This window comes from Eurosta solidaginis, chromosome 4 (genome assembly GCF_040869045.1).
Source record: "Eurosta solidaginis isolate ZX-2024a chromosome 4, ASM4086904v1, whole genome shotgun sequence".
In the NCBI taxonomy this organism is placed as follows: domain Eukaryota; kingdom Metazoa; phylum Arthropoda; class Insecta; order Diptera; family Tephritidae; genus Eurosta; species Eurosta solidaginis.
Genome location: NC_090322.1, coordinates 187,142,333 through 187,167,662, shown reverse-complemented (window position 1 = coordinate 187,167,662; position 25,330 = coordinate 187,142,333). Strand labels below are relative to the sequence as shown.

Genomic DNA, 25,330 nt, shown 5'->3' with positions numbered 1-25,330 from the left:
CCAGCGCCTCTACATTTGCTGCCTTTTATACTCTCTGATTTTAACGTTCGCATCTTCTAGGCGCTTCCATTTCCAGAATCTACTAATTGCCATTAGCTTCAAACTTCTCAGCTGTAACTACAATTGCATGATTTTATAGCTTCTCTCATTGCATACTTTCAGGAGTATCTCAGATATATGCATGTGTTTGTGCTTTGATTCTCCCCTGCTCGTATACGTACATGGTACATATGTGTAGACGCAATTATTGTTTCGTTTATGTAGATACATAATGATTGAATTATTGATGTGAATTCACGTCACTGCTTAGCATCGGCTTAGAGATAGTAGCACCCTTAGTTTTGTTAATATTCGTAACAATATTTTCTCACTGACATAAGACTTTTACATTCAGCGCTCATTCAGCAAAACAATGTACACAATAATTTACAGAATCGCATGAAAATTTAAAGTGTAAATTGTGTGCGCAAATGAGTTTTCAATGAGTGTACATTTTTCAGTTTTTCACAGTTACGGAATTGACCCCCAGTTAAACTATCGGTGATTTGCGTTCGTTCGAAATAGCGTCGAAAATACCCAACAAGCATTTGGGCTTGAGTACCATTAGAGCTCATGTTGATAACTAGGAATACTTCTAAAATCTCAAGAGATGTTTCGAAACAGTTGCTCAACTCGATAATCATAGCGTACTCAGCAGCAGAGGAAATTTTTTATAAAGCAAAAATGCTATTACTTAAGTTGAACATTTTTTTAAAATTTAATTGGATTCAAATGTAAGATTCCATATTACAGTATTTTCTCGAAAATAAAATGAAATATGTATAATTTAAAAAAATAAGTAAGGAAGGCTAAGTTCGGTTGTAACCAAAAAATACATACTCAGCTGAGAGCTTAGGTGCTTTGTTTTCGTGGTTTATAAATGGTTTTTAATTCGACCAAATTGTAGACCAAGGGTGACGTTTTTTTGAACGATATTCCGTCATCGTTTGTCAAATAAGGGAAAATCACCATGTAGGGAAATGAACCCAGGGCAACCCTGGAATGTGTTTATATGATATTGGTATCAAATGAAACGTATTGTAACGAATTTGCTGCAATTTCCCTTATTTGCAATCTTCTGCCAACGTTCGTATCGCTAAATTGTTGAATAAATAACTCCAATATTGAATAATGGAAAAATGGCCTTTATTAGAGTACTTCACAATAACACTTATACTTTGCAACGAATAGCTTGCTTAACAACCAAACTGATTGATAGTTCAAATGAAACTCTACTATTGCCCGCCAGATTGCGTCTTAATCGAAACTCCCAAATCAAACTGAATTCCAGCGCCTCTACAATTGTCGCCTTTTATACTATTTGATTTCAACCTTCGCATCTTCTAGGCGCTTCCATAATCTACTAGTCCAGCAGCTCTCAAACTTCTCAGCTATAACTACAATTGCACAATTTTATACATCTTCTAGGCGCTTCCAGAATCTACTAGTCCAGCAGCTCTCAATCTTCTCAGCTGTAACCATAATTGCACAATTTTATAGTTTTTCTCATTGCATACTTATAGGAGTATCTCAGATATATGCATGTGTTTGTGTATTGACTCTCCGCTGCTCGTATACGTACATGGTACATATGTGTAGACGCAATTATTGTTTCGTTTATGTAGATACATAATGATTGATCTATGGATGTGAATTCACGTCACTGCTTAGCAGCGGCTTAGAGATGGCAGCACTCCTTAGTTTTGCTAATATTCGTAACAGTATTAAAGATTATTTTAAAAGAGAGTGGGCCTTAGTTCCATAGGTGGACACCTTTTCGAGATATCGCCATAAAGGTGGACCAGAGGTGACTCCAGAACGTGTTTGTACGATATGGGTATCAAATGAAAGGTGTTAATGTGTATTTTAAAAGGGAGGTGGTCTTAGTTCTATATGTGGACGCCTTTTCGAGATATAGCCATAAAGGTGGACCATTGGTGACTCTATATTGTAACGAATTTACTGAAATTCCTCTTATTTGCAATCTTCCACTAACGTTCGAATCACTAAACTGTTGAATAAATATCTCCACTATTCAATAATACAAAATGGCCTTTATTAAACTGCTTCACAATTAACACTTATTACTTCGCAACTGATAGCTTGCTTAAATCAGACTGATTGTCGTGCCTCAACTGTTGCCGCCTTTTATACTGTTTTGTTTCCTCGTTGACATATTTCTAGGCGCTTCTATTTCTAGAATTTACTAGTTAGTTATCAGCTATAAAATTACCAACTATAACTACTTTTATAGCTTCACATATGCGCGTGTATATGTGAGTGATACTTGCACAAATGATAGCATACTTTCGGGAGTATCTCAGGTAAGATATATGAATGTGTTTGTGCATCTCTCTCCGCTGCGTGTACGTACATATGCGTAGGCATAATTATTTAATGGTTTATGTAGATACAAGTGACTGCCTGTTTTATTGTTGTTGTGGCTTCATTTACTTAGCATCAGACTAGTGATGTGAGTATCACTTAGTGTCACTAATATTCGTCACAATATGTTTGTACCACATGGGTATCAAATTAAAGGTATTGTCACGGATATTAGCATCACTAAGTTATCCCATCACTAAGGCGATGCTAAGGCCATGCCAAGCAGTATTTACGTTAATAATCAAATCAAGTATACACATATATAAGGCAGCCCAGAGAGATGTCACACACAGATGCATTTACTTATACGCCTATGTGCGCGCGAGAGACTGTAAACTAAAAACATTCACATCAATAATTCAATCTTTATATATCTACATAAACGAATAAATAATTGCGTCTACACATATGTACCATGTACGAATACGAGCAGCGGAGAGTCAATGCGCAAACACATGCATATATCTGAGAAGTTTGAGAGCTACTGGACTAGTAGATTCTGGAAGCGCCTAAAAGATGTATAAAATTGTGCAATTTTAGTTATAGCTGAGAAGTTTGAGAGCTCATGGACAATGCTAGTACATTCTGGAAAAATGCGAACGAGGAAACCAAAGGGTATAAAAGGCAACAGATGTAGAGGCGCTGTAATTCAGTTTGAGTTGAGCAATCAATCAGTTATTGACGCGATCTGGCGGCCAATAGTAGAGTTTAATTTGAGTTATCAATCAGTTTGGTTATTAAGCCAACGAGTAGCAAAGTATAAGTGTTATTGTGAAGTACTTTAATAAAGGTCATTTTTCCATCATTCAATATTGGAGTTATTTATTCAACAGTTTAGTGATTCGAACTTAGCAGAGGATTGCAAATAAGAGGATTTGCAAGTGAATTCGTTACAATTGGTGTCAGAAGAGGAATTGTTGAACAAATTCCAGCAGACAACAAGAACATGGCAAAGTTCAGTGAATTGAAGGTCCAGCAACTGAAAAAGGAGTTGGAGAACCGTGGATTAAATACAACTGGCAATAAGATCGAACTTCAAGCACGGCTACGAGAGGTAATGGAGTCGCAAGGAATTGATGTGGACGAGTTTGTCTTTTATCCTGATGGGCACGAAACAACAACAAAAATTGAAGAGAAAAACGAAACATCGCAGACGGTTACCAGCACAGACTTGAATATGATATTGGCTGCAATATCTGCACAAACATCGACAGTAGCATCAATGTCGTCGCAATTGGCATCCCAACTGGAAGCGCAAGAGGCACGTATAACAGAAATGTCATCGCAAATATCCACCATGTCATCTCAGCTGGAATCGCAGGAGACACATATAACATCCAAGATGGAAACTCAACTGGAAGAACAGAAAACGTATATGTCATCACAGATGGAATCACAGGAGACACGTATAGCATCTCAACTGGAATCGCAGGAGAACCGTATAACATCGAAGATTGAAGCACAAGAGGCACGAATGTCCGAAATGTCGGCACAAATATCAGCGCAGATCTCTGCACAACTGGAAGAGCAAGAAGGACGTATTTCTTCGAAGATGGAGGCGCAAGACACAAAAATTTTGCAACTTGAGAACAAAATCGATGCCGAGATTGAAACATTGAGAGGTCGTATACAGGAGTTGCAACTAATTCGCCCAGTTGTTTCAGCAGGCAATACGAAGGTAAAAACTCCATCTTTTGACGGTTCTGTCCCTTTCCAGGTCTTCAAGCTACAGTTTGAGAAGACCGCAGCAGTGAACAACTGGAATGCGGAAGATAAAGTTGCTGTACTGTTCGTGGCATTGAAGGGGCCAGCAGCGGAAATCCTACAGACGATTCCCGAAGGAGAGCGGAACAATTATGAAGCATTGATAGCTGCTGTAGAACGACGTTATGGAAGCGAGCATAGAAAACAGATATTCCAAATTGAGTTGCAACACCGCTACCAAAAAGCAAATGAGACATTGCAGGAGTTTGCTTCAGATATTGAAAGATTGGCTCATCTTGCAAATGCGAACGCACCCGTGGAATACACTGAAAGGGTAAAAATCCAGAGTTTCATAAATGGCATACGGGACGTGGAAACGAAGCGAGCTACATACGCAAACCCAAAGCTGACATTTGCTGAAACGGTATCACATGCATTGACTCAGGAAACAGCCTCACTATTGTGTAAACCAACATACAAAGCTCATCGTGTGGAAGTGGAAAGACCAGATTGGGTAGACACTATTTTGGAAGCACTGAAGGGATCACAACGGAAAAATGCCGGAGTTATTAAATGTTTCAAGTGCGGCAACCCAGGTCACATTGCACGTCATTGCGATCTTGGTCCTAATAGTTCCAACAATGTGGGTGGCCATAAACGCAAAGCTGGAGGAGATGAGCAAGAGCGAGTAAGAGATAGAGAGCTAGATCCAGCTATTGAATGCCCTGTGATATCTGTGTCGCAAATTGGTAGAAAATCGAGCAGTCTTACCGTCAGAGGGAATGTGGATGGCAAAGAACGAGTACTGACTGTAGATACGGGCGCATCTCATTCCTTGATCCGATCTGACTTGGTCAACAGGAGAGTAAAACCGTTACCTGGAGCAAAGTTGCGTACGGTCACTGGCGAGTATAACCAAGTTCAGGGAGAAGTGCTATGTGAAGTATTGATTGGGAAGGTCATGGTTCTACACAAATTTGTTGTGGCGGAGATTGTTGATGAAGTTATATTGGGAGTGGATTTCTTGGTTGACCATGACGTCAGGATCGATATGCGGAGAAAAATTATGCGCTATAAGAACCAGGACATACCACTTAACTTTAGTTTGAAAAAAGGGTTCAGCAATAATCGGGTACTGGTGGAAAAGACTCGACAAAGACCACGAAAGTCAAAGGCAAAAGTTGATAGATCGAATGGGCCAAATAAATCAAAATCAAAAGTACCTGCGAGAGAAACACTGGCATTGACAAAACCTAAAAGACGCAGGAAAACGAAGCAACGAATTTCCGAGAAAGAATGCGAGGGTAGTTTCAAGCCGGAACGCACTACTGTTGTGAAATGTGGGAACGATACCGATTATGCAAAGCAAATCCGTCCAGCGCAAGCTCTACGAAGTGGTTCATTGACCAAACAACAGAGTGTGAAGGAACGGCCCAGGGTAATGAGTAGTAAGATGAAACACTGGCATGACAAGAACATTAATTCGGAAGATTTCTTGGCGGGAGATTTGGTACTGTTAAACAGCCCTCACCGGCGGAAAGGTGTTCCAGCAAAATTTCGGTGCAGTTGGGAAGGCCCGTACAAAGTTGTGAAGAAGATCAGTGATACCATCTACCGCATACAAAGCATTGAGAAACCACGGAGTAGAAGAGTGGTACATTTGGAGATGCTAGCGGCAGTTAGATCGGGAGATTTGTCTGATCGGGACGATCAGACTTAGGTGGAGGGCAGTGTCACGGATATTAGCATCACTAAGTTATCCCATCACTAAGGCGATGCTAAGGCCATGCCAAGCAGTATTTACGTTAATAATCAAATCATGTATACACATATATAAGGCAGCCCAGAGAGATGTCACACACAGATGCATTTACTTATACGCCTATGTGCGCGCGAGAGACTGTAAACTACAAACATTCACATCAATAATTCAATCTTTATGTATCTACATAAACGAATAAATAATTGCGTCTACACATATGTACCATGTACGAATACGAGCAGCGGAGAGTCAATGCGCAAACACATGCATATATCTGAGAAGTTTGAGAGCTACTGGACTAGTAGATTCTGGAAGCGCCTAAAAGATGTATAAAATTGTGCAATTTTAGTTATAGCTGAGAAGTTTGAGAGCTCATGGACAATGCTAGTACATTCTGGAAAAATGCGAACGAGGAAACCAAAGGGTATAAAAGGCAACAGATGAAGAGGCACTGTAAATCAGTTTGAGTTGAGCTATCAATCAGTTTGATTAAGCACGCGATCTGGCGGCCAATAGTAGAGTTTCATTTGAGTTATCAGTCAGTTTGGTTATTAAGCCAGCGAGTAGCAAAGTATAAGTGTTATTGTGAAGTACTTTAATAAAGGCCATTTTTCCATTATTCAATATTGGAGTTATTTATTCAACAGTTTAGTGATTCGAACTTAGCAGAGGATTGCAAATAAGAGGATTTGCAGCAAATTCGTTACAATATTAAAGAGGGTTTTAAAAGGGTGTGGCCCTTAGCTATATATGTGAATGCGTTTTCGAGATATCGACCAAAATGTGGACCAGGGTGACCCAGAACATCATCTTTCGGGTACCGCTAATTTATTTATAATGTAATACCATGAAGAGTATTCCTGCTATGATTCCAAGGACTTTTGATTTCGCCCTGCAGAACTTATTCATTTTCTTCTACTTAATATCGTAGGTGTCACACATATTTTACAAAGTTTTTTCTTAAATTGTATTTTGCGTAAAAAAGGAATCCAATCACCATGTTTCATCCCCTTTTTCGTATTTGGTATTGAATTATGGCATTTCTTCATTTTTCGAAATTTTCGATATCGAAAAGTGGGCGTGGTCATAGTCGGATTTAGCCCATTTTTAATACCAAGATAAAGTGAGTTCAGATACGGATTCAAGTACGTGGACTAAGTTTCGTAAAGATATATCGATTTTTGGTCAAGTTATCATGTTAACGGCCGAGCGGAAGGACAGACGGTCGACTGTGTATAAAAACTGGGCGTGGCTTTAACCGATTTTGTCCACTTTCACAGAAAACAGTTATCGTCATAGAAGCTATGCCCTAACAAAATTGCACAAGGATGTATACATTTTTGTTCGACTTATGGCATTAGAAGTATTCTAGACAATGATGTATATTGGAATATATAACCCTAAGTTTTACAAAATTGCTCAAAGGTTGGATAGTGATTGTTGAACGAAGTTGGATTTCAACTAGAGAACTGTCTAGTTTAAGAATAATTAAATAATGATGGATATCACCTCCGGAACTAGATACATATATATTTCGCTGGAGAAATATTTTTTCCATGTTTGTTGGGTAAACAAAATCCAGCTGTTGCCGTATCTACAAATTATCTAGATAATAAAAAACCAGTGTTGCCGTACAAAAAGCGTACCCCAAAGGCGCCCTTAAATTGTGACTGGAAAACTGCTCAGTAGTTTAACTGGAATTTCAATTTGACTAGAGCCCTGCAAAAACGCTCTCGTCATTCCACGTCATTTGACTAGTCATTTTACGGTAATAGGTTATATTCATAGTCATATTTGCATGGGCGTGATTAGCCCTACAAGAAACGCTGATAGTTTTACTAATACACTCACACTTGTAATTGACAATGCTGATCCTGCGATGACGTAAACATTGATACTCAAATTTGTGTATGTTCCTTTGTTCGCACACGCATATCCGCGTGTACCCAACGACAGCCTATAATCATGAAAAAGGACTCAAACTGGGAAAGCTTCGGACACCTGGTACAGAACAAAAGAACATACAGCAGATACCATTATGCATGTGAGACAGATACATAATTCTCAACGGAATTTTATGTCTGCGAGAACAGTTTATCCGATTTAATCATGTTGTCACTTCTGACTGTCATATGACAATTGAATGATTATTACGGTTGTTTTGTTATTTTTTAAATTGCGCAATTTTCAACCGACGAATACCAAATAAAAAATAAGTTTAAAAAATGAAAAAGAGAGCATTTCAAAGCTCCATGCTAAAAGAAAAAAAAAATTCGAAAATAATATTAAAAAATACAAAAAGCTGTCGGAATGTGTGGGGCGCACTCAAAAAATTGATGCGGGAAAAATAATAGTGGTTAGTGGTGATTCGTTTTTAAATGTGTTTCCGCATGAGGAAAGCGCTCTTCTCGCAAACTCCATTGGTGCAATTGTACCAGAAAGTAGTTCCATATTCGGGAAAGCCAGTTCTTGCAATCCATCTGCAAGTGCGCTTTCATCAGAGTTAAGCGTTCCATGTGCAAGGTCTCTGAATTATGATCATATTGCATCCGAAAGTCCGTTTTTAGCTTGTGATACAACTGCAACAGAAAGTGGCTTCTTGATTGAGGCAGGCGTTACTATTGCAAGTACTTTAAATTATGGTGCAATTACATTAGAAAGTGAAGTTAACAATGCCAAAGAAATAAGGGCATGGGCCATTAGGAATAATGAGTCCCAAAATTCTGTTGATGATTTGCTTAAAACTTTGAATAGAATGAAAGTAAAAGGTTTAACATTTTCTGCTAAAACCCTTATGAAAACCAGTAGGGAATCGGTGAATATTCGAACTATTCCTAATGGTGAATACCTATACATCGGTATTCAAAGTTATTTTAATTTTTACCCTTTTACAAATCTTGAAGATGTTGATGAAGTCCTAGTTGATGTAGGTATTGATGGTTTAAGCCTTTTTAAAAGTTCCGACCGAGTTTTATGGCCAATCCTTGGCGCACTTTCTAATTTTCCCGATGTTGATCCCTTTTTAATTGCGTGCTTTTCTGGTTTAAAAAAACCCGAAAGTCTTAATGATTTCATGGAAGATTTCTGTTTGGAAGTTCAGTGGTTAAGAGAAGCGGGAGTTAAAGTTGGTCCTACTGAAACCCTAAAAAAATTCAATGTGCGATTATTTTGCTGTGACTCCCCTGCAAGAGCATTCGTTACGAGTACTTTGTCTCATAGTGGCAAAAGCGGTTGTCCCAAATGTAGCCAAAGAGGCTCGTACATCGATAGGGTGTGTTATTCAAAAGAAGTTGGCCCTCCAAGATCGGATTTGACTTTTGATTTGCGTTGTGATCCTCCCCATCATGTTGGCGAATTCAAAGAAAAGAAGAGTATTTTGGAAGAAACAGGATTTGGCATGGTTTCTCAATTTCCTCTGGATTGTATGCATCTGGTTGACCTGGGTGTTACTAATAGATGGTTGAAACAAGTTTTAAAATATATAGATGTGCAAACTGTGAATGAAAAAATTTACTATGTCGCTCAGTTTGTTCCCTCTGAGTTTGGACGCATATCCAGAAAATTAAGCGAGCGTAAAAATTGGAAATCCACTGAGTTTAGGCAATTTTTGTTGTACACGGGGATTTTCCTGCTAAAAGATTGTGTAGAAAGCCACTTATACTACCATTTCCTATTATTGCATTGTGCTATAAGGCTTTTATCGAGTGAATGGACGTGTAAAACAAACCATGACGTCGCCCAAAACCTTTTAAATGACTTTGTTAGTTACTATGGTGATTTATTCGGAGATGAGTATGTTTGCTTTAACATCCACGGTCTTCTTCATTTGCCAGATTGCGTCAAGCAGTTTGGCCCTCTTGATTCATTCTCAGCATATAGGTTCGAAAACTTTATGCAGTATTTAAAACAACTTGTAAACAAGCCTAACTGTATTCTACAACAGATATTCCTCAGACTTGATGAAAGACAAGGATTTAATGTAACTACGGGAAAGTCTTCGAAAATGGGAGCATTTGTTGTAAACCCTCTGAAGAGAAAGGATTCCTTTTGTTTTAGCGGAAAGGTGGGCCCTATTAAAGTTCTTAATGTAATTGAATCTTCTAATTCGAAAAAAGTTATTTGCAACGTATTTAAAAGGACTGAAAACTATTTTGAAGAGCCCCTTGAGTCTTCTCATAATCTTGGAATAGTAGTTGCTACAGATTTAATGACAGAAAAGGTCGAATTATATTATGAGGATATTGATTACAAATACTTTTGTATTCCCCTTGATCAGAAGTTTCTCCTTATCCCACTTTTGCATCACCTATTCCACGATTTTTCGCATAAACCCACACATTCTGCATAAAAAATAAAAATGATAATAAAAAAAAATATGAAAAAAATAAAGAAAAAAAAAATAAAAATGAAGAAATAAATAAAAACAAATATAAACAATAATAATAAATAAAAATACAAAAAAAATTTTTAAAATAATTAAAATATTATTTTACATGAGTGCAGAAAATTCTTTTAATTTTGATGATTGGATTGTGGAAGACAGCCAACCTGAAAATGGTAAGTGTAAAATCATGTAAACAAGTTTCTGTAGTTTGAATATAATTGCAGGATTATCTGATCATTTCCTATTTTCAGCACCACCGACCATTAAGAAACGAAGATTTTTTGAAAAGAAATCACCACAGGCAGAGCAACAACAAGCACAACAAGTTATGCATAATTCATACATTCACCATATGCAATTTGATCAACCACAGCAACAGCAATTAATTCAACCACAAACACATCAACCATTTATACCATGCTATCAACCGCAGCTATCCGAGGGCAACTGTACCCAACCACAGGCACAGCATTCAACTCCGACACACCAAACACCAGAATTCAATGATGGTAATTTCAAGTTGCTTGCTGGCAGCTCTTAAGATTCAAAAAAATTTTATGCATGTATGCAAACTAGTGGTGGGATTATTTTCGAATAAACGTTATTCAAATAAACTAATAAATTTATTCGTTTCAAATAATTCGAATAATATTTATTCGAACTTATTATTCGTTTATTCGAATTCCTTTCCTTATTATTCGAATAGTCCCACCCTTAATGCAAACCCTTATTAACTTATTAAGTGCCAAGTAAAACCTGTAATTACGTATACTTGTTTTTATTTCAGAATTTTTACGCACACTAAGGGAAATTGCTCGAAATCAAATTGAACTAAAAAACCAAATGCAGGTGTTACAGACCACAGTAAGTTTAAAGTATTTATAATTTAATAGTATGTTATAAATTTAAAGAATTTTCAATTCGTAAATTAATGTATCGTTTTTTATTGTTTTATGACTGTATTTCTTTTGTGTTTAGAAATTGATTTATCGTTATTTGACTAAGTAAAATCTTAATTGGAATGATATTAGTAGTATAGGTAATGGTCTAGTTGAGGAGTCGACTGCTAATACGCTACCAAAAATATCGGCAGAGGTGTCAAAGGACGCGTCTTGACATCAGTATTAATAATCCGAAGGCGGAAAATAAAAATATTAACTCGTTCAAAAGATATTAACGAAAAACCGAAAAAAGACCCACGGTGATGCACAAATTTTTTTGTGGGTACGAACACAACAACAACCACATGCAAATCGCCAACTTCAACTGCAAATATCTCCAGACATGGATAAAGTTTTTCTTTTCCGCCATCGGATTATTGTTCTCGAGATTAATACGCGTCTTTTGACACCTCTCTCGATATTTTTGGTAGCGTATTAGCAGTCGACCCCTCAACTAGACTATTACCGTAGTATAATTGTTTTATTTTGTTAATCAATATCCAGCTACCAAATAATGAAAGGAAAGCACAACTTGTTCTAAATTTTTGACCGACTCCGTAGTCATTGTGTCGCACCACTATCACACATAATCCAATTGTTTATAGATTTGCTTAACGGCAACTGATGCAAATATCATGCGCGCATGCATATTTGGGATCAACATTTTTCGAATCTTCCAATTTTATGGCGCACATAAAGTCTGAACAGAAGGTCCAGAAATGTGGATCTTGCAACGCTTAAACTCCTGTCCATGAGCGTCACCACCACCGTGAGAGTGAACATGCCCTCTCCCTCCATGTAAATGTCCATGCCCATGTTGAAAAGCATATTGTCACGGATATTAGCATCCCTAAGCTATACCATCACTAAGGCGATGCTAAGCGATGTTCACGTCAATAATCAAATCATGTATACACATATATAAGGCAGCCGAGAGATGTCACACACAGATGCATTTACTTATACGCCTATGTGTGTGCGAGAGACTGTAAACTACAAACTCACATACATCTGAGAGACGCTGAAAAGTAGAAAATTGTAAACAAGTAGAAACTATATGAGAACTATAAACACTCGAAATAGTTGGTAAGTTCTGGAAATAGAAGAGCCTAGATGTATGCAGCGTAAACTATAAAAGCGGCACAAGCGAGTAAAATGTAATTCAGTTTGATTTGAATTGTCAAGCAGTTACGAGTAAGACGATATCTAGAGAGCAATAGCGCTATTATTTTGAAAGTCAGTTTCCTTTAAGATATCAGTTTGATTAAGTAAGCTATTCGTTGCAAAGTACAAGTGTGATTGTGAAGTACTTGAATAAAGGCCATTTTGCATTATTACATATTGGAGTTATTTATTCAACAGTTTAGCGATACGAACTTAGCAGAAGGTTGCAAATAAGAAGATTTGCAAGTAAATTCGTTACAATTGGTGTCAGAAGAGGAATTGTTGAATAAATTCCGAAGATTGGGAATACAACTTGGACATGGCAAAGTTCAGTGAATTGAAGATCCAGCAACTAAAAAAGGAGTTGGAGAACCGTGGATTAAATACAACCGGCAATAAGATCGAACTTCAAGCACGGCTACGAGAGGTAATGGAGTCGCAAGGAATTGATGTGGACGAGTTTGTCTTTTATCCTGATGGGGACGAAACAACAACAAAAATTGAAGAGAAAAACGAAACATCGCAGACAGTTACAAACACAGACTTGAACATGATATTGGCTGCAATATCGGCACAAATGTCCGAAATGTCATCACAAATATCCACCAACATGTCATCCCAACTGGAAGAACAAAAGACAAATATAACATCCCAACTGGAGTCACAGAAGACATATATGGCATCCCAACTGGAATCACAGGAGGCACGTATTTCAGAAATGACGTCGCAAGTGTCATCTCAACTGGAAGACCAAAAGACATATATGGCATCTCAATTGGAAGCGCAAGAGGCACGTATATCTGAAATGTCGGCAGAAATTTTGGAACAGGTATCATCAAAACTGGAAGTGCAGGATGCAAAAATGGCTCAATTTCAGGCAGAAGTAAATGATTTAAAAGGTCGTATGGAGCAGTTACAACTAAATCGCCCAGCTGTTTCAGCGAGTAATCCAAAGGTAAAGACACCATCCTTTGACGGTTCTGTTCCTTTTCAGGTCTTTAAGCTACAGTTTGAGAAGACCGCAGCAGTGAACCAATGGAATGCTGAAGGTAAAGTTGCAGCTCTGTTCGTGGCACTGAAAGGGCCTGCCGCGGAAATCTTACAGACCATCCCAGAGTACGAGCGGAACCATTACGAAACATTGATGAGCGCTTTAGAGAGACGTTACGGAAGCGAGCATAGAAAACAGATATTCCAAATTGAGTTGCAAAACCGCTACCAAAAAGCAAATGAGACATTGCAGGAGTTTGCTTCAGATATTGAAAGATTGGCTCATCTTGCAAATGCGGACGCACCCGTGGAATACACTGAAAGGGTAAAAATCCAGAGTTTCATAAATGGCATACGGGACGTGGAAACGAAGCGAGCCACATACGCGAACCCAAAGCCAACATTCGCAGAAACGGTGTCACAAGCTCTGATTCAGGAAACGGCGTCGCTTCTGTGTAAGCCAGTTTTCAACGCACGCCGTGTGGAAGTAGAAAGGCCAGAGTGGGTAGACGCAATATTGGAGGCACTGAAAGGATCGCAAAAGCGAAGTGAAAAAGTTATCAAATGCTTCAAATGCGGGAAGTCCGGTCACATAGCACGTCATTGCGATCTTGGTCTTAATAGTTCCAACAATGTGGGTGGCCGTAAACGCAAAGCTGGAGGAGATGAGCAAGAGCGAGTAAGAGGTAGAGAGCTAGATCCAGATATTGAATGCCCTGTGATATCTGTGTCGCAAATTGGTAGAAAATCGAGCAGTCTTACCGTCAGAGGGAATGTGGATGGCAAAGAACGAGTACTGACTGTAGATACGGGCGCATCTCATTCCTTGATCCGATCTGACTTGGTCAACAGGAGAGTAAAACCGTTACCTGGAGCAAAGTTGCGTACGGTCACTGGCGAGTATAACCAAGTTCAGGGAGAAGTGATATGTGAAGTATTGATTGGGAAGGTCATGGTTCTACACAAATTTGTTGTGGCGGAGATTGTTGATGAAGTTATATTGGGAGTGGATTTCTTGGTTGACCATGACATCAAGATCGGTATGCAGAGAAGGGTGATGTGTTATGAGAACCAAGATGTGCCACTTAACTTTAGTTTGGAAAAAGGGTTCAGCAGTAATCGGGTACTGGTGGAGAAGACTCGACGAAGGCCACGAAATTCAAAGGTAAAGGTTGATGGAACAAATGGGCCAAACAAATTAAAACCGAAGGTACCTGTAAGAGAAACACTGGCATTGAAAAGCCCTAACGGACGTACTGAAACGAAGAAGGAATGCAAGGGTGGTTTCAAGCCAAGGCACACTACTGTTGTGAAGCGTCGGAACGATACTGATTATGCAAAGGAAATCCGTCCAGCGCAAGCTCTGCGAAGTAGTTCTTCATTGGTCAAGCAACAGAGTGCGAGGGAACGATCCAGTATAATGAGTAGTAAGATGAAACACAGGTACGACAAGGAAAATAATTCGAAAGGTTTATTGGCGGGAGATTTGGTACTGTTATACAACCCTCACCGGCGGAAAGGTGTTCCATCCAAATTTCGGTGCAGTTGGGAAGGCCCGCACAAGGTTGTGAAGACGATCAGTGATACCATCTACCGCATACAAAGCATTGAGAAACCACGGAGTAGAAGAGTGGTACATTTGGCGATGCTATCAGCGTTTAGATCGAGAGATTTGTCTGATCGGGACGATCAGACTTAGGTGGAGGGCAGTGTCACGGATATTAGCATCCCTAAGCTATACCATCACTAAGGCGATGCTAAGCGATGTTCACGTCAATAATCAAATCATTTATACACATATATAAGGCAGCCGAGAGATGTCACACACAGATGCATTTACTTATACGCCTATGTGTGTGCGAGAGACTGTAAACTACAAACTCACATACATCTGAGAGACGCTGAAAAGTAGAAAATTGTAAACAAGTAGAAACTATATGAGAACTATAAACACTCGAAATAGTTGGTAAGTTCTGGAAATAGAAGAGCCTAGATGTATGCAGCGTAAACTATAAAAGCGGCACAAGCGAGTAAAATGTAATTCAGTTTGATTTGAATTGTCAAGCAGTTACGAGTAAGACGATATCTAGAGAGCAATAGCGCTATTATTTTGAAAGTCAGTTTCCTTTAAGATATCAGTTTGATTAAGTAAGCTATTCGTTGCAAAGTACAAGTGTGATTGTGAAGTACTTGAATAAAGGCCATTTTGCATTATTACATATTGGAGTTATTTATTCAACAGTTTAGCGATACGAACTTAGCAGAAGGTTGCAAATAAGAAGATTTGCAAGTAAATTCGTTACAATATATTCCAACCAAATTTACCAATAGTGCAAGCACAGATACAACAAACAAAAGTTGGTGCTCCATTTATCGTTCCACGCCCTCGAATAAAATAAAAACGGAATGAAAATTAAAACGAGGGTATTAACGTAGCGGTGCTAAAGCTTCTGCATGCACATAACCGTATGAAAATTCATCATTACCCTTCCTTACGCAAAAATTTTAACTCGTTTAAAAGATATTAACGAAAAACCGAAAAAAGACCCGCGGGTCCCTCTGAAACCGGTAGTGAAATCCATAGTACTTTTGGGCAGAACACCTTTCTGCGTTGGCGGCCTTTTGCCGCGCAAAATAAATATTTAGATATATTTTTATATGTTTGTTTATTAAAACTATTCTTTTCAAGAATATTTCTTACAATGAAAATTTTTGATAGATAAAATGAAAATCTAAAATCATTTTTTCTATGAATATAAGAAAACATTTCTCACACAAAGTTATTTAAAGTTTATAGTAATAATTAACTTAAAAATTACAATTAAAATTAATCATAATATAACTTCTCCCTCATTTAAATTAAAATACACCTGTATTTTATTAACTTTTAAATATGTTTATAATACAACAATTAATAATAATAAATTTGAAATTCATAAATTTAAAAATTAATTAGCCTTTATCTATTTCTTTGGTATTAAGAATGCCTTCAAATTTCAATTTCCTTTTTATATTCGAAGGGTGAATGTTGTCTAATTTGTGAAATTTATATTTGGGTTCTTGTTTATGTCTAATTGATTTATAATTTTTAATAAATCCTTGTTTCCTACTTTCAACATAATTTTCTCTTTTTTTATTTATTTTTTCAATATAATTTTTTTTGTTTTAAATATATTTTCATGTATTGTTATTTTATTACATTTTCCAATTTCAACATTTATTAGCTTTTCTTTTATTATAGAATGAAAACTATTGTTATAAAATTCAATTGATTTACTTATTTTATCTTTAATATTAATATTCTTATTTTCTCCGAAATCGTATTATGTAACCTCTCTATATCGGCATTACCTGTATGGTTATTTGATGTAACTAAATGTAACTCAATATTTTCATTCATCAAATAATTTTTTATATTTATACTTTTGAATTCATTATCACAAATTAATTTCTGAAAATGTCCACGTTGAGATTTATAAAGTCTTAATTTTTCAATTATAGTTTGATTATTCCTATCTTCTAAATAATAAGCTGTTGCAAATTTAGAAAATCTATCAATAAAAGTTAAAAAATTTGATTTAGAATTTGTATAAATATCCATATGTACAATTTGTTTAATATCAGTTGGTGTTTCCGTTAATTTAAATTTGTTCTTAATTGGATTTCGATCGTATTCCGTCCTACTACAAACAGAACAGTTATTAATATATTTATGGACTAAAACTTTCAAATTCGGTATATAAATTAGTCTTTTAAGTCCCTCATAATTTTCAACTACTCCTGTATGTCCTGTCTCATTTTTATGATAATTATGTATATATTTGTAAGCATCCTTTTCTGTTTCAATGTCTTTAGCATGATATGAACATCGGAAAAATTTTATATTTTTATTATGTTTGTACATTTCAATAATCTTATTTTTCAAAACATTATATTTACTATTATCTAATTCACAAAATATTCCAATTTTACCTTTATCAATATTTCTTCGTAATATATTTTCAAAATTATTTTCTAAGTCCAAAGTATTTAGAAAAATCTTTGTTTTATTATGTTTAATTTCTTTTTCTTTTCGTTTATCATCTGTCAATATTATTTGTACTTGAAATCTATTTACTACAGTATCTAATATTTTTATAAAAATGTTACTATTATCTTGTTTAGAATTAATTGTTTCTAAATCGTCATTTACATTATTAAATAATGACTCTCTAGAAATCGATAACACATTGATTTCATTTGTATTTGCATCTATTCTACTAAGAAAATCAGCTACTTGATTTTCTTTACCTTGAATATAATTAAGTGTTATATTAAATTCACTTAACTTTATTAGCCATCTAAAAAGTCTTGGATTCATAGCTTTGCCTTGATATTTTAAGAAAAGCCACCGTAAAGGTTGATGATCTGATAAAATTTCAAACTTTGTACTATAAAGATATGGTCTAAAATAAGTCGTTGCCCAAACAATTGCTAAAAGTTCTTTTTCTGTAACTGAATAATTTTTTTCATGATCATTTAATGTTCTACTGGCATAACATATAGGATGTTGATCTTGTTGTAAAACAGCACCTATTGCGTTAGCACTTGCATCAGTAATAAGTTGAAAAGGTTTTTTAAAATTTGGATACTTAAGTACTGGTTCTTCCGTTAGTAATTTTTTCAACTTTTCAAAAGCATTAATATAATTCGAATCGTTCAAATCTAACTTCATGTCCTTTTTTAAATACTTTATTAGCGGATAAGCTACCTTTGAATAATCTTTAATAAATTTTCGATAATATCCTGTTATACTTAAAAATGATTTAATTTGTTTAACTGATTTCGGCAATTCAAGTTTTAAAATTTGATCTATTTTAGCGGGATTTGGCTTAACTCCTTCTGATGTTAAGACATGTCCTAAATACAATGTTTCTTTTGCAAAGAATTTACATTTATTGATTTGAATTCGAAGATTTGCTTCCTTTAATTTTTGGAAAACCTTTTTTATATCATTTACATGCTCTAGGAAACTAGTTGAAAAAATGAGTATATCATCTAAATATACAACACAAATTTTATTTATCAAATCCTTCAGAACAAAATTAATAAGCCTTTGAAATGTTGCAGGAGCATTCTTTAAACCGAATGGCATACGGACAAATTCATAATGTCCATATGGAGTAGAAAAAGCTGTTTTTAATCGATCTTCTTTTTTAACTAAAATTTGGTGAAACCCTTTTGCTAAATCAATAGTTGTAAAATATTGTGAACGTCCTAATTTGTCTAAAAGATTTTCGATATTTGGGATTGGAAATTTATCATCTATTGTTATATTATTTAAAGCCCTATAATCTATAACAATTCGCCACTGTTGTTCCCCACTATTATCTATTTTTTTAGGTACAATCCATAAAGGACTATTGTAAGGAGAGTTACTCTCTTTTATTATTCCTTGACTCATCATCCAATCAATTTGTTTGCAAATTTCCTTCTCATGTACTTGTGGATATCTGTATAATTTTGAATTTATAGGTTTATCTACTGTTGTTCGAATTTCATGTTCAATTAAATTTGTATTAGTTAAAGGTTGTCCTTCTATATAAATTAATTCTTTAAATAATGTCAAAATATTTTTTAAAGCTTTTTGTTCTTCATTATTTAAGTCTTTAAATATACAATCAAGAACTTTTTTATCTACATTACAAACTTCTAATTGGTGAATTTCATTATACAAATATGGACAGGATTGTAAAAAATTTATTATGTTACCATTTATAATAATCGTCTCATTTTTCATATCTATTATTGCTTTCATTGGTTTTAAAATATTTTGTCCTATTATTGCATCAAATTTTTTTTCTTTAAAATCGGTTAATTTCCACGACATTGTTCCTTTTTCATTGAACTCTTTTGGTAACTCAGTAATAATTTCATATCTAATAATAGTTGAACTATTAATAGAAGAAAAACAAATACTTTTATTAAGTAGAACTCTCTTGTATTCAGGTAATCTTTCTTTATTTAAAAGTGATGTTGTTGAACCTGTATCTATTAATACTCTTAATTTATTATTGTTTATTGTTAATTCTATTATTGGTAATGATTTTCTGAGGCTGTTAGAAAAAAAATTTTCATCTGAATGTTTTGGTAATATTTGTTTTGAATGATTAATTTGCAGATGATCTATTTCCATATCGTTATTATTATCATTATTCAAATTAGTATTATTATATCTGTTTCTAAATTGGTTAGCATTTTGATATTTATTAAAATTAGAATTATTATTTGAATTATAATTAGGATAATTATTATTATGCAAATTATAATTGGAATTATTATTTCTAAAATTATTTCTATTATTATAATTTTGTCTATTTCTATTTTCTAAATAATTGGGAGGATTTTGTCTTAAATATCCCTGGAATGGTTTATTCGAATTATTTACGTCACTTAAAATTGCAGTTGGATAATGATTAGAATTATTAAAATTATAATTTGATCTTTTATTAAAGGATACGGGATTATTTTTAAATGTATAACTCATTTTATTTTCATAATTTCTAATTAAACCCTCGGTTTCAAGAAAGTTAAAGGCATCTCTTAAATTATCAAACTTATTGTTTATAATTATAGATGCTAAGCTTAAATCTATATTATTTAAAAATGTTTTTAATATAATTTTTTCTACGTTCTGAGGACTAAATTCAACCGGTTTTTTCTCGTCAAATTCGTATTTCTCATTAATTTTACACAAAATTCCACACATGTTATTAAAATAATTTTGTATTCCGCAATTTTTAATAGAAAATGCTTCTTGATAAAGAGTATGATAAGACTCTTTAATTCCGAAGTTTTTAATTAACACCTTTTTAGTGGCTTCCCAAATTGGGTTAGGCCCTAAAATCCTAATTGTATTGAGAGCTAAGCCTTGAATTTTATTTAGAATTACTCTATAATAAATATAATCTTTCATTTGCTGTTCCGTATTACATATAGATAGCACTGATTCAACTTCCCTAATAAATGAAGTTAATGCATAATTACCGTCACCTCTGAATTCTTTAATGTGCTGGGCATCCTTGAGGATATCTTGAAAAGTTAATTGTAAGGCCATTTTTAAATTTTTGACTATGATTTGATTGTAGATCGATTTCTTTTGCAATGGCTTTTGTTTGATGGGTGTGGTATATTGAATTTCTTTTCTTTTCGGTTCTCCTAATCTGCGTTTAGGTTTTCAAATTATGCTATAAAATTTTCTTTTTGATTGTAGATACAATTTGCTATAAAATGTTTTTTTGATTGGAGATAAAATTTGCTATAAAATATTCTTTTTGATTGTAGCTTTAAAATTTATAATCTGCTTTTAGGCGTTTTTATATCGCTTATATCATCGTTTTTTAAAAAACGGCTTTTGTTCACCTTGAGTTTAGGTTGACCCGTAGACTGCGCCAAATAAATATTTAGATATATTTTTATATGTTTGTTTATTAAAACTATTCTTTTCAAGAATATTTCTTACAATGAAAATTTTTGATAGATAAAATGAAAATCTAAAATCATTATTTCTATGAATATAAGAAAACATTTCTCACACAAAGTTATTTAAAGTTTATAGTAATAATTAACTTAAAAATTACAATTAAAATTAATCATAATATAACTCGCATATAAAAAATAACCCTGGGTGGGTCCAACACCGGTTTGGAGACCAAAACCATATCCGCACAAAACACTTATGTTCACAATTTTTTTTGTGGGTAACAACACAACAACAATCACATGAAAATCGCCAACTTCAACTGCAAATATCTCCGGACAGATATACAATTTTTCTTTTCCGCCTTCGCATTATTGTTCTCGAGATTAATACGCGTCTTTTGACACCTCTCTCGATATTTTTTAACGCATATTAGCAGTCGACCCTCAACTACACTTTTGCCCATAGTGTACCTATACCAAGTGTGTTCACTAAGCGATAAACGTCAAAACTACAAACAGCCTCGCTCACCTGATGGAAATCTCAGGTCTAGAGTCGCATTTTTAGTCTCAACGACAACATTTTTGACTACCAATCGTATGGACTTTTTCAATTTTTCAATCATTCGGAGCATTCGGTAATGGTATCCATTTTGAATTCGCTGTCATTCCGAATCCAGCGAGTGCCTGTCAGAATGCTTGACAGATAAGTCAACACACTTGTACTTGTACACTATGCTTTTGCCTTGAATTGTGGGTATGTAGCGAATTGAGTGGAAGTCAGTGGATGAAGACAGTCGAATGGTGTGGAATGAAGGAAAATAGGACAACAGAGTTGATAGAGGGTCAATATTAATTTAGAAAGCACTTAACAAATAACTAAAAGCTTTATTATAAATTAAATTTTATGGTTTATATTAATAAATGAAGTACAATAAATGCCATATATTCAAAAATTGGTAAAGTTTATGGCTCTTTAATATATAGCTTGAATTATCTTCAAGATTTTTGAAGTGTTGAGTACAGTAATGTTTGAGTGAATGTGCAAATTTTTAGCAATCAGTTCATTTAGGACCTACACTCGATCCACCATTTCAATAAATATTGTTAATATTTATCACGATCCAAGTATAACGATATTTATTGAACGTGTAGGATCTGCCACACCTTGTGGGTGTTTGAATCATGATTAATTCTATATTACTATTTTTAATTCCATACTTATGTATGTATTTATACTTTTTTAATTTTTTTAATAAATTTATGTACATCTCTTCATTAAAGCAAACAAGTATTATGGAAACAGTTGCATCTGTAATGAATGGCGTAAGCGCCATCACAAAAAATCAGATTGTCATTGTGCAACATTTGGAGGCACACGATCAAAATGTAAGTAATGATGTAGTGCAATTATGGAGACATAAAATTTTTTTTTTATTAGTCAGCGAATAAGTCGGAAATGTTGGCGCAAAATGCGCTGCTGCGTGAGTGCAAAGTAGTTGCAGAGCATATTGAGAGGTCGGTGTGCCTCATGACGGGAGAAATCCGAGATAGCGCGTTGGACGAGATTGCGAGTCTCCTACCTCTGCAATCCCTTGAAGTGCTCTTAGAGGTGGAGGAAAAATTGAGCAATGCCGATTTCGTGCAATCCATGGTAAGAATTATTTTGGTGTCGAACTCCTATTTTCAAATTGAACTTAAATGATAGTAAACATTTCAAAAATCAATTTTACATATATTTTGTGTTTTATTATTTTACAGATTACATACATCCACAGAATAAAAGGAGCCTCGACAGAGGTGGACAGTGTCTTGAAACACATTTTCGCAGACTCGCTTTTGGACGGGTTCAATTGGGATGGCAGGGGAGGGGTCAAAAGAGCACTGGGTAACCTAACATTGGTTGATCCAGTGTTAAGAGGTGAGTTTACTATAAATAATCAGTAAATTTTTAAACATTTATGTCTACTTTCTAGGCGTTTTCGAAAAAGGTGCCTTGCATTTCGAAAAAGACATCAGGGCAGCGTTAACGAAGAGCCACCACCGAACAACACAACAAAAATATGTTCAAAAAAAAAAAATAAGGTTTATAAAACTATTTATTTTAAACAAATAAGAAACACGCATGCTTTTATCACATACAAAATTAAAAACCTAGTGAAATAAAGTAAATAAAAAGCAAAAAGCATTGTTTCATTTTTGGCGGAATATAACAATGGTCATTTGTGATAGTATAACAGTCAAACCTGATATCTACAGTAAACTATCATTTATGACACTTTTTGATAGTTAGAGTGTCAGCACTGATCCAGGAAAATGAATGAGAGTGAGCAGTACGGCTATATACTTAATCAGTGGGCGATGTTGGTGTATAAGAAGGAGACAAAAACTCACACGTACACAGTTGTTTACATCACATTTGCGCAAGTTCCCTTATGTTTGTGATACAAAGTTTGTATGAGGCGCTGATCGTTAGGTTGACATTGCTGACAATCATATGATAGTCATATGATAGTCAGTGTTCTTGTAGGGAGGTTTTGTGACCAAATTTTTTGTAGGGAGTTTAAGGTCCGGTTTTTCAGTAGTTGGTTAAGATAAGCTTGAACTGCTTAAACTGTAGTCAAATTTCAACTCCAGTTAAACTACTGAGCAGTTTTTCGGTCACAAATTAAGGTCACCTCGGGGTAGGCTTTTTTGTGCAGCAACATTGGTTTTTTATTATCTAGATAATTTCTAGATACGGCAACATTAGCCGTCATTCAGTGAGTTTTCTAGCTCCGTATCACGATCAATTCTCACGGGAATGCTTTGCATCATTGGGAGACTTGAGAAGTAGAGGTCGTGATATTTTTGTACATATGAGTTGTGATAGGCAGATGTCGCCATTGTATTTCATTTAACACATACGGCTAAAGGCCATCAGCGCGATCTATTTTTGAAAAAATTAGGTTTATTAAAGACAGCGTTGCCAAACTAAAGATAAGAAACTGACAAATTATCTGGCTCACAAATTGAACCAGACTTCTATCTGGATTTATCTGGCTCAAATCATTGTTGTTGCATTTACATGAAAAATTATTTATCTGGCTCAGGAACTTTGCGACGGGATGATGGCTAGGTTGATTTTGTTTACCCATCAAACATGGAAAACAAATTCCTCCAGCGAAATATATCTAGTTCCGGAGGTGATATCCAACGTTATTATTTTATTATTTAATTTATTTAAACCAAATAGTTCATCGGCCTAAACATCCGCGTCATTAGTTCTGCTTACTCCAGACTGGAAAGGGAGGCGGTAAAGGTGGGTTTGATGGTGAATGACGCGAATGCGCCTTGGCAACCACGCTACTGTTGGCAGCCGTAATTTCGAAATAGTAAGACCTCGTTTATTTGGGAACCAGCGTCAACAATAGCAACAACATCACCTCTGAAATTCAGCGAAGTATCACTCTTGCCAATAAATGCTACTTTGGACTAGGTAGGCAATAAAGTAAAGTAAAGTAAAGTCCACTCTCGGCAAACGAAGAGCATACTGTACAAGTCACTTATCGTTCCCGTCCTGCTATATGGTGCAGAAGCATGGATCATGACAACATCAGATGAAACGGCTCTGGGAGTGTTCGAGAGAAAAGTTCTTCGAAAGATTTATGGACCTCTACGCGTTGGCGATGGCGAATACCGAAGAAGATTTAACGATGAGCTGTCCGAGCTTTACTCAGACATCAACATAGTCCAGCGAATTAAAACGCAGCGGCTGAGCTGGCTGGGCCATGTTAGGCGAATGAAAGATGACGCTCCGGCCAAGAAATTGTTTCTATCGGAACCCGCCTATGGAAGCAGAGGTAGAGGGCGACCCCCCTCCGCCAGAAGGACCAGGTGAAAAACGATTTAAACTCCCTTGGTGTGACCAATTGGCGCCGGTTGGTAGAGAGGCAAGAGTTGGGTATTGCCAAGTCATGCGTATTTACCGACCGTGTGTGGATGAGGATGAGGTGGAATCAATCTGCTTGATATCGCGTATAAGGTTCTATCTAGCGTACTGTACGTAAGACTGAAGCCTTAAGTAAACAAACTCATTGAAGCTCCAGACCTGGAATATTTGTTATCGAAAGGATCTCGATACGCCAGATCTCGGAGAAGGCTTCACGCGCACATCTTTTTTGTCGACTTCAAAGCAGCCTTAGACAGCGCGAAAATAAGTTTCTTGTCTGCTGCTGTGTCTGCCAAATGACGTTGAGCCACCATCTCCTTAAGGGTTGGGGAGGATTTTACCGAGCCACTCGTAATCAAATAAAGCCTCAGACAAGGTGACTCACTTTCATGCGATTTCTTTAATCTAGTGCTCGAGAAAATAATTCTAGCAGCAGAATTTAGCCTGTACCAACTTGAAAGAGGTCTCCTATTCTTCTGTTTCCAAATGCGGGTGGCGATTAAAATACTTTGTACATTGTTTTCGCTGTCAATGCTGCTTCTAAGGTAGACGAAGTCCTTCTGCTCTCAAAT

At 35.6% G+C, this 25,330-nt stretch overlaps 1 protein-coding gene across 1 annotated transcript; it reads left to right on the top strand.

Annotated features, from left to right (window-relative positions):
* The first annotated feature begins 10,241 nt into the window (after nucleotides 1-10,241).
* On the top strand, nucleotides 10,242-22,943 carry LOC137248745 (uncharacterized). The gene is made up of 7 exons (XM_067779652.1): nucleotides 10,242-10,447; nucleotides 10,526-10,783; nucleotides 11,062-11,138; nucleotides 22,112-22,216; nucleotides 22,269-22,481; nucleotides 22,589-22,748; nucleotides 22,804-22,943. Exons 1-7 carry the CDS (start codon nucleotides 10,384-10,386, stop codon nucleotides 22,941-22,943), a joined length of 1,017 nt encoding a protein of 338 aa, XP_067635753.1. The 5' UTR covers nucleotides 10,242-10,383.
* Nucleotides 22,944-25,330: the final 2,387 nt, after the last annotated feature.